The sequence below is a fragment of the Platichthys flesus genome, chromosome 3 (assembly GCF_949316205.1).
Source record: "Platichthys flesus chromosome 3, fPlaFle2.1, whole genome shotgun sequence".
NCBI lineage: Eukaryota > Metazoa > Chordata > Actinopteri > Pleuronectiformes > Pleuronectidae > Platichthys > Platichthys flesus.
Window position 1 is genome coordinate 13,119,727 of NC_084947.1, and position 9,904 is coordinate 13,129,630.

The 9,904-nt window shown below is 40.3% G+C and overlaps 1 protein-coding gene across 1 annotated transcript; it reads right to left on the reverse strand.

Annotated features, from left to right (window-relative positions):
- Positions 1–1,763: 1,763 nt before the first annotated feature.
- On the reverse strand, positions 1,764–8,794 carry ankrd13a (ankyrin repeat domain 13A). Its single transcript, XM_062382020.1, has 15 exons — positions 8,475–8,794; positions 7,216–7,351; positions 6,822–6,946; positions 6,665–6,710; positions 6,270–6,413; positions 5,983–6,172; positions 5,717–5,783; positions 5,520–5,601; positions 5,345–5,406; positions 5,133–5,263; positions 4,871–5,028; positions 4,633–4,779; positions 4,378–4,538; positions 4,195–4,259; positions 1,764–4,026 (listed from the first exon to the last, which is right to left on the reverse strand). The coding sequence occupies exons 1-15, from the start codon at positions 8,580–8,582 to the stop codon at positions 3,828–3,830; spliced, it is 1,821 nt and encodes a 606-aa protein (XP_062238004.1). The 5' UTR covers positions 8,583–8,794; the 3' UTR covers positions 1,764–3,827.
- Between the last annotated feature and the right edge of the window lie 1,110 nt (positions 8,795–9,904).

Sequence of the window (9,904 nt, forward strand, 5' to 3'; positions counted from 1 at the left end):
GAGGAATTTGTTTAATAAGCTTCCAAATATGGCAACATTATGAATCCATTGGGCCACTTTCACAATTTTGCCCTTTAATTTTCTCAGTAATTCTGCAGTAAAAGTACACACAAATATATGTCAGCATAGTCAGAGACAGCATGAACAGGAATCCACTCAAAGTAGCTTATAACCTCTCAAGGAATATTTGTAATAAGCTTCCAAATATGGCAACATTATGAATCCATTGGGCCACTTTCACAGATTTGCCCTTTAATTTTCTCAGTAATTCTGCAGTAAAAGTACACAAAAATATGTGTCAGCATAGTCAGAGACAGCATGAACAGGAATCCACTTGAAATAGCTTATAACCTCTCAAGGAATTTTTTTAATAAGCTTCCAAATATGGTTACATTATGAATACATTAATCCTTTCCTACAGACTTGCCCTTCAATTTGAATTAAAAGTACATAATTTACATGAACAGATACACCATGAAGATATGAATAAAATAATCAAATGAGAGACTATAACTAAAATATAGTTGTGTTTACGTTCTTTTTAGGCGCTCACACTATCTCTACCGCTTTACCGTATGAGGCACGAGTAGACGCGCAACAAAAATCCGGTGGCGGCTGGCTTCCCAGATGACGGCTCACTTTACTGCAGTGTGCCATCAGCGGACCGGCCCAGAGAACACTGTGACACACCAGCAGTGTTCAAATGATCAGAGCAGGCTACTGAAGAATTATTCATCTACCTGTTTTTGATTTCATTTGTTTATTTAATTTGAAATGAGCCTACGTCTCTGCACTGAATTATATTGTTGGTTTGACAAATTTTATTTGACAATAACATGAGCTATTGCAAACATAACACCTGTCACATTTTATTTATATTTGTTTGGACCTCACACCTTAAGGTTGTAATTAGTTTTATTCATTTGATTTTCCGGCCGAGAGTTGGTCTCATCTGTTTGTTCTGAAGGGAGAAGAAGCCTGGAGGCCAAAAGCCTTTAAATAAACTAAGGTGGGATTTTTAAAGTGAGAGTTGTTATTAATCAAATCTTCATTACCTTAGCCAGAGTTTATTTGTCTATTTTATTCTGTAAATGTGGAAATCTCATAAATTTTCCAAAATTAACTATTTGCCTATTGATTTGCTCACGAGGGAGATGATGCATTTATAATGTAAAGAGAATTATGTAAATTATTTTATTTTGTTTGCGGTTTCTGCCTTTTTTTTAAATATGACTGACTACTATTTAAAAAAAAAAAAATACTGAGCTGGAGAGGTCTCATTGTTTTTTTTGATCTAGATCAATGGAAACTGAGGTTTTGGTTAAATGAAATGTTTCAGCTTTGGAAAGGTTTTGGTACAGGCCCATAAATTATCACCATCATAGTTTACCATCACCATTAAGTGAGCTTGGCCTGTTTCCTGCTTCATGTTTTTGGAATAAAATTGTTCTCTGAATGATTTGCTAACTGTGAAAAAGATTAATTAAACAAACAAATATAAGGTAAAGATGAGTAAAATTCGATAAAGATACAGATGGAGTAAATTTAGAAACGTTTTCATTGAAACTATATAAGTGATTCCAAAACATTCTTTATACAACAGAAGCTTCCTTTTTGTTTTTACTGCAGATCCCTCCTACATTGTAGGAGTGCATCCTGACTTTGACTATAACCACATTTAGCTGCTGGCTAAACATAAAGACAGATCGACGTAATTTACTCAAAACAATGTAAACATACTTTAATAAGACAAAATGCAGTCCTCATGGAAATAAAGTGCTTTTATTTTAAAAACAACATTTTGAAAGCAACACGTTCCTAAAGTTTTAACATATTAAAAAAACCACTTTGCAGCTCGAGCGGTGCATTACAAAGTTCTGCATTTCATTAACCAAAGCTAGCCAGTCTAGTGTTCAGCAGTTTGGCAATTTGATCATTATTAAAGATTTTCAGCGGAAGCCCCTGCAAGTCAGACGCAGCAACACAGAGAGACCTTTGATAAGTGGCAAGAAAAAGTGACAGAACCTGTGGAATAGGATGAGTTTTTGTGTCTTAAAATGTGGTGAGATCTTCATTGAAGTTACAATTACACACCTGACGTCTTTAGAATACGTTTGAACTGTAACAGTTCTGTGTGAAAAAATGATCTGGATTCCTCCTGAATGTTGTGCAGGTCTGATCTGCAGCTACAGAAACTACAGAAAACACTTGTTGGAGGATATTGCTGCCAAAAGAGGCAAAACCAGTCATCATAGCCAAGAGTTCACTTTTTATTTCTCCAGCACTCTGAATGTTTTGTGTGCATGTTCTATAAAGAGATTCAACATAAATATTTTTGTGTTTTTAACTTAAGCACATTATGTCTGTGTGTTCTTGTGACTTTGATGAAAATCATATCACGTTTTATGAAAAATGACTGCAGTAAACGAGGTGATTCCAAAGGTTTTGCATATTTTTCTTGCCACTTTGAGTGGTTGGCTGTCAGTAAAATCAAGTACAGTGGTTAATGCATGTTAATCAGCAATTCCCATGTTTCTAAGTTACAAAATTAACTCCTCAGACCTTTCAGCAGGCGTCACTCAGAGCAAGTGATCCATTGGCACATGCTGAAAGAACCTGCCTGTGGCGGGCATGCTTGACCTTTGACCCTGTGCAATGTTCTCTTCTGCTCAGAGGTCGAAAGTTGTTCATGGCTACAAAAGGCTGGCTGCCTTTAGGAATCAGAAAAATCTCTGCAACATTGGTCGTGTGACGCTCCTTAGGCACGTGACATCCACAGACAGACCGGTCTCAGCTATTGCATTTTGAACTGAGGTGAAAAATGCTTGAAGATGCTTTGTGACAGTTAACAGAAATAGTTCCTGTCTGACCACAAAAATCAGAGAAAATGTACAAATGGAAGAAAAAAAAAAAAAAATCAGGTAGGGAAAGTTAAACCCCCATCCTATGGCTACATCACTATGAAGCCAATATAAAGTTTCCCTCACAGCCACAAGATTTTGTTTAAACATCTGCAGAGTAGACATTCACAGAGTACAAGAAACTAACCCTGACACCTTAATTATGAACTTTTGACTTTTATAACCAATCTCTCTGACTTAATGTTGGTATGGCATAGAGTGATATTCAGAATACCATTTTGCACCAAAGAAACATTTACCAGGCAACAATTTACATGAGTTTAACACGTGATTAACAAACTAAATTTCCAAAGTGATGGGAAAATGTCTACAATTTGAACCCTGAGATTTCTATTATTCAGTGAGCCTGTGGTCCTCAACTCTGCAGGAAAACCTCCCAGTGAAAACCCTGTGATCTGTCCCTTAAGGGCCACTGTCGACAGGTACTAGGAAATTAAAAAACAATGCCACCTAAAGTGTCACATCTGTGTATCAACACTACATGTTATCTAGAGTGGTCAAATGTTTTACTTCACAGAACCATAACTGCACTCAGGACGATGAGTCCATCGACACACTGTGGGTTGCTGCTCTGATTCTGAGTAGGAAAAAGAAAATAAATAAATAAAAAGCAGAACCCACTGGAATCTATCTCAACGAGTCCACAAATGAAGCTCGAGTGAGGAGACAAACTATGTTGAGATAGAAATATCATATAAAAAGGAGTATGTTCTTACCAAAAATACCTTTTGGAAAATATCAGATATTGTGAGTTTGATATTGCATGTGCAAGAACAATCTCTTACAGAGAGAATTCTGCAGTTGCATAGACAGTGGTTGGGAAGGTCAACTGAGGTGTGGTGGTTGTTGTTGTTTCTGGATCTGGAAAAGTTAAATTATTATTATTATTATTCCCTCTTATTCCTTTCACTTCTCAGTGAGCGACAGCTGCAGTATCTGCTCCAGCTCCTCTTCTTCTTGCTTCCTCGCCCTCTCCTCTTCCTCCTGAGCTCGGGCGGAGAGCTCCATGGCCAGGCGGAGGTCTGAGTCAGGGCTGGAGGCAGAGACCGAGCTGGTAGCGCTGGAGGTGTCTCCAAATTCCACTAGCACCCCCTCTGGGATACTCCTAGAATGACAGTGACAGGGGAAAGTAAGATCCAGCTCTGATCTGTGACTTTTACTGACACGTGCATGTGGTGGATACAGAGTGGCGCCTGCAAGTATGAGGGACTGTTGCTTTTACCACATGTACTTATGTAACTACTATGCTTGCAACCTAAACCTGTGTTCCTACCTGTCACTCTGGCTTCTTGGGATTGCGTCAGTGAATTCCCCGTCTGTATCCTCACTGATCCCCTCCTACAAACACGTAAACATAGAGGGGAGGTAAGTAATGCAATAAACAGCTAAAACAATGACAGCATGGGAGAATTGTAAGAAGAAATTTGCGAGAGAGCTGAAAAATAATTGTTTTGACCTGGCCCGGGACTCTGCGAGACTCCAGGAGACTCTGATGGATGGCATACTGCAAGAGCTCCTCGTCATTGCTTGACACGGGTGTGTGGCGTGTGCCTCCTCGGCGGAGGTAACCGACCGGCACCACAAACACTGAGGGGCACACCTTAAACAGAGGGAGTGCTGGGCGGGGGTACAACAAAATGAATAAATTACCTAAATTGGCAGACTGTAAATTTCTATTTTAATACAATGGTGAGACTGGCTGCATTCGTACCTGCAGCTTCTTCCTCTTCCCCTGAAGATGTTGGTGTGGCTGCTGGCGTGGTGCTCGCCGGAGGTGTGCTTGCCTCCTCTGCAGTACTGCATGCATTTACATTACCAAATGTAATCTTGGCATTCAGCACATGAAACAGTGGAATCTCTGTTAGGGAAAAGACAAGCTGTGAACAAATAACTGAGGAGGAATGGAAGAGCCCCTTCAAAAGGTCAGTCTCTATAAACAACTCACTCACCTATTTTAACTGGGAATCCAGGAGGAAACTTTAAAGTTACAAAGTCCCTTAACCGTGCGAAATGGGAACTTGTCCGGGCCATGAGGTCAATGATGGGGGTCACCTGCTCCACCAGGGACAGGGGATGATCCTCACTCATCCACAATGTACCTTTGAATCTGCATGAGGAGAGATTGTGCACAACTTTACCTTGTAATATAGATAACACACAGCTAGGAGAAATCAAGTATGTGGTTATTGTAAACTTAAAACGGTGACTCACTTCTGGGTTCTAATGCTGAGTTCAATGGGTCGGCCGATGTCCCTGTTCCCGAGGTCAAAGTCGGAATCAAAATATTCCTCTGGAGTGATGGCGGTGGGATTGGTGGCAGTTGCATACTCAAGAGTTAGATCCTATGAAGTCAGAGCAGTCGTATCAGATGAGCCACCGGCTGGGAACAGAATTCTTATGGAATTACTGAATGCATGTCTTACCCCTTGTGCACTTATGTGCTGCTCCACAGTCCCCAGAAGAGACTCCAGGACGTTCCTCTCACCTTTTTATCAAAAAATCCAACTTTAATTCTCTCTGACTCTCAAAATGAATCATTCGACATGATCTAACATGAATATAAAAACAGGAAAGTAACACATTAATATTTGCACTCACTTTTTATTCTGGCTTTCTCCTCGTCTGTGAGATGCTCTGTCCTCGTCCTGATTACCACATTTACATTGTTCACACTGAAAACCTGAGCAGACGACCAGAATCTGATGTCAGATACGGTTTTAACTGTTGGGCTGCAAAGCTTTCAGTGAAGGAAACTTTAAATATAATTAAAAAAACAAATGAATAGCTTCAGTGACCTTTGATTCAAATCCATCGACCAATTCTGTTCTGTCAGTTCTCCAGCCCCATATCCCAGACTTGTTCCTGTGAAAACACAAAACATCATTACAGGCAAAATACAATGATATGTCCCTCAGTGGGTGTTCATATAAAAACGAAAGAAATACATCAAAAGTATGAAAATGCCATAAGTTGTGAACTCTGATGAAATACTGTCAGTGCTGCAGCGTGTGATGCATGTTGTGAGAAAAAGTACAACAGAAAAAAAGAGTTAGATTCTTGCCTCTCAAAAGCGATATCCTTGGTGTCCAGGAAGGTGTTGACAACGGGGGTCGTCAACCTTTTGGCAACTTCCTGCTCAGCTGGCTGCATTGACTCCAGTGTGACATCCTCAATTTCTTGGAAGATGTTGAAGCGCTCTGTGTCCACCACTTCATCGTCGTGATTCACCTCCATCAGCTCGGCGTGCGAATCTGTACAAATACAATTAGGGACAGACTTAAATCACTTTTCAGAAAAGGTCCAAATCACAGTGACAGCTTTTCTGTGCAGGAGAGTTAAATCACACACCGTCCCCTCTGAAGATGTAGCTTCTGCGCCCTCTGATCCATGTCATGTTTTCAAAGCCTAGAAGAGTGGCGTCCACTCGTAGGCTGGCGCCACTTTTCCAAATGCGACAAATGTCACTTGGACAAACTCGGGACAGAAGAGGGACTGCGAAGCAACAATAAATCAATGTTCCACAAAGGGGAAGAAAAGTATCCACATATGAAAAGCAAGGTCATCTCAAACCGAAACAAATGCTTTACCAACCAAGAGACAAGAATGTTGTTTTTCCTGTATGACCTAATGAAACCTCTCAGCTTTGTGCAAATACAATATTTAACCAGTGGGCTCTGCAGTAGAATGCACTTGCAGATACCTTATTTTTACACAGTGAACGTCATGAACACACTCATACTTACTCCAACTGTTGAATTCCCATTTCATTTCCATGTAGAAGTCTGGCGACTGTCGAGAGAAAAATCTCAAATAGATCAATTATTTATATTTGCAAGTAAATGTTTCCATTGATATTTAAAGATGAATGATAAGAGAATAAGAAAATATATGGAGTAAAACCTCTCGGATTTTTGCCAGCAGCTCAGGCACTCCTCCCAGCGCAGTGGAGGCTTTGAGGTAGTCTCTGCGTTGAAGCACTAACTGAACCATCTCTGGATCTCCGGTGCTGACCGCCTCCTGCAGCACTGCACAAAGATAGACATGTCTAAACAAACCACTAAATGGTTTACAGCAACCGCAACTATCCATTAAAAACCTCAGAGGAGAGGATGGGCGTCGTTTTTTAACCGGAAAGCCCATTACCAGCAGACGATGTGAAGGTTAATGAACAAAGGGATCTATGTGATCTAACAACCCATAAATCCTGGAAAAGCATATCTGTGAGGGAAGTGAGTGACACATTGAAAGTGTGATGGCATTCATTGGGTTTCCTGCAGCCGGCTTTTAAACAGACCTGTCCAGTTGTTGGCATTTTCTTTTGTCACTTCAGCACCGTGCCTCAGAAGGACTCTCACAGACTCCATGTGCCCGAGTGACACAGCCAAGTGCAGAGGGGTTCGACCTCTGGGATCTGCAGCCTCGATGGCATTCTGAGAAAAATCAAAGAAAAATTCACGCTTCACCTGCACATTTATAATATTTCACATTTAATATTATAATTAAGTCACCTAGTTGGACAAAATACTGCAGTAAGGGCACAACCTGTTTTATGAGGAAAAGCTTGTGGTGTGCAGGCTACATAAAACTGCTCTCCTTTATATTATAACACAAAGGTTTTAATTGAGATCCACACTGATAACGACACAGGGTTGAAGGCAGTAGTCGGACTCTGGATAGTGTAAAGACTTGATATCATGAGGGTTTTATTGATCAGCATTGTGGGGTATTAACAATTGAAGCAAAGTAATGACAATTCAACAATATACAGTATTAACTGTGGTGGATAAAATACCAACAAAGGGTATTGAAAGATGTAAAAACACATTAGTCACACCTTTGTTTAGACTGTGCCAATGATTTGATCTCTAGTGTAAATCTTTAAAGTAACAATGACAAGTTATGTAATGATCTGGTAAGGCTGGGCAATAAAACATTATAGTGCCTTTCATCACTAGCAATGTAAAAAAGTCCAATACATAGCAGTGTATTGCTTATAACCTGAGTAAGCACAGTCAGGGCATAGAACACATAATTGATGGTTTGTAAGATGTTTAGCTGTTTATCAAATGTTTGTGGTAAAGATTTAAACCACAGCCTTCACTCGGGAGCAAACATCAGCCTTTAAACTTCACTAAATGTTAACTTAACGATGTTTTTCGTGATAGTTATCGATATGGACCGATTAGAACATTGATGTCTTGATATCGCTTTAGTCCATATCGCCCACTCCTATGGTCAGGTGCACGCTAAACAAGAAATGTATAGATTTCATAGGTAGAAGCGTTTATCCGCTATTGTATCTACTCGTAGTGGACAGATAGTGAATTCTAGGACAAGTGGAAACTGTCAATAATAAATCTTCTGTTTTGTGTAACTTCCAAACCTGTGGACCATGGCGCTTTCTTTGTTTTCGTAGTGGTACTGAGCATCTGTCAACACGACTGGCCTACTTTGACTGGATGCCTCCGCAGCTTTACCGCCTCGACCCCGGCTTCCACTAGCTAACGAGCACGTTAGCAGCTAGTTACCGTCGCGGTGTCTGTGTTTACGAACCTCCGCTATCGTTACTTGTTCATCCAGCCGCCTGTAGTCGTTCTCCCACACCGCGGAGTGCAGGGGAAACTTCCCACGGATGTCATCGCTAACGTTAGCCGTGGACATCTTCCTCTCTGCGGACACTCTCAGTGCAACGTTAGCCCGCTTCTGGTGGCCACAGCCATATGGGGAACCTGCGCTAGCTGTGCAGTGTCACTGCCGACATGTACGACGAGTGTGACCCATTTTCACAATATTTGACCACAGCAGCGTCGAAAATCGTCCAGGACCGGGGACCAACTTTCGTCCGAGGCTTCCCCTAAATAAAACTTTTGAATAAGGAAGTGCCAGCGGGATCAACCAATGAGGACAGGGGTGTCTCACAGAGAAGCGAACGCCCAATCTAATCAATTACATTGAACTAACACATCTCACCGGCTCAAGTATGATACCTGTTATTTATTTAGTCATCATATAATAGAGGTGTGTTTTGTATTCAATCGGTTTCTTTAAACAAAAGTAGGAAGAAAAAAATAATAATAATCAGTTTCAGTCTGGACGCAACCATTCAAGCTGTCCGCACGGGGGTGGACCAACGTCTATGGTTCCTACCTGTATTAATTTGATTAAATATATGAAGTAAGTTTAATTTGTGAACAACTGTGTCCTGCAAACATTAACTTAACATATATTTTTAACCTTTTGTCCATAACATTGATAATAATTAGCTCTTTTCGCACAGAGGTTGGTAGAAATGGAACTTTTTAACTTTTATTTACTACAAGGGGCAGTTTAAATTAATGAATTATTAGACTCATTATCATGGGCAGTCCCAAGCTTGTTGACTTTAAAAATAGATACATACAAAAAAACAACATGCAGGCTGTGGCAAGATCCACAATATACAATATACACAAACAGTCAGTAAATATTATACAATTAAAAGGAGACAAAATCATGTAGAATTCCACCAGCACATCATTGTGTACTAGATCGTACAACTGGGAGCTCAAAGTTATATATGCTCCATAATATATCCACAGAATAAAAGATTATAAGGAATAACCTGTGGCAGTCAAGTTGTGTACATGTGCTGTGTAAAACAATTGAATTGTTGATTGGTGAGATGTGTTTTAAACGATGGCTTCTGTAACCAAGCATGCCCTGTCTTCATCATAGCTGTAAATACAACTTGTATAGATTACTACCGGATTCAAATGGTGAATAGATCACGATCGCCTCACACTGTTTTACTGCCCTCAGCCTGGTCTGTCAGGATGTGCATTTCTCACACCACCGCAAAAACAAACACAAAACTAACAATACATTGAAGTGTTCATGATTCACTCTTGACTGTAAGTGTAAAATGTGGGTCACACGGAAAAATTTGTATTATGTGTATTATTCTATCATTGTTGGGTGTGTGTCACCTGAGAGTCTTCACTTTG

Bases quoted from the DNA above. Each gene is read 5' to 3' on its own strand.
- ankrd13a (XM_062382020.1), bottom strand. From the start codon at position 8,582: ATGTCCACGGCTAACGTTAGCGATGACATCCGTGGGAAGTTTCCCCTG. The intron at 4,539-4,632 runs GTACGAATGCAG...ACCCCCGCCCAG, and splicing joins GGAAGAGGAAGAAGCTGCAG to CACTCCCTCTGTTTAAGGTG. The intron at 4,027-4,194 runs GTAGGAACACAG...CTGTCATTCTAG, and splicing joins CCAAGAAGCCAGAGTGACAG to GAGTATCCCAGAGGGGGTGC.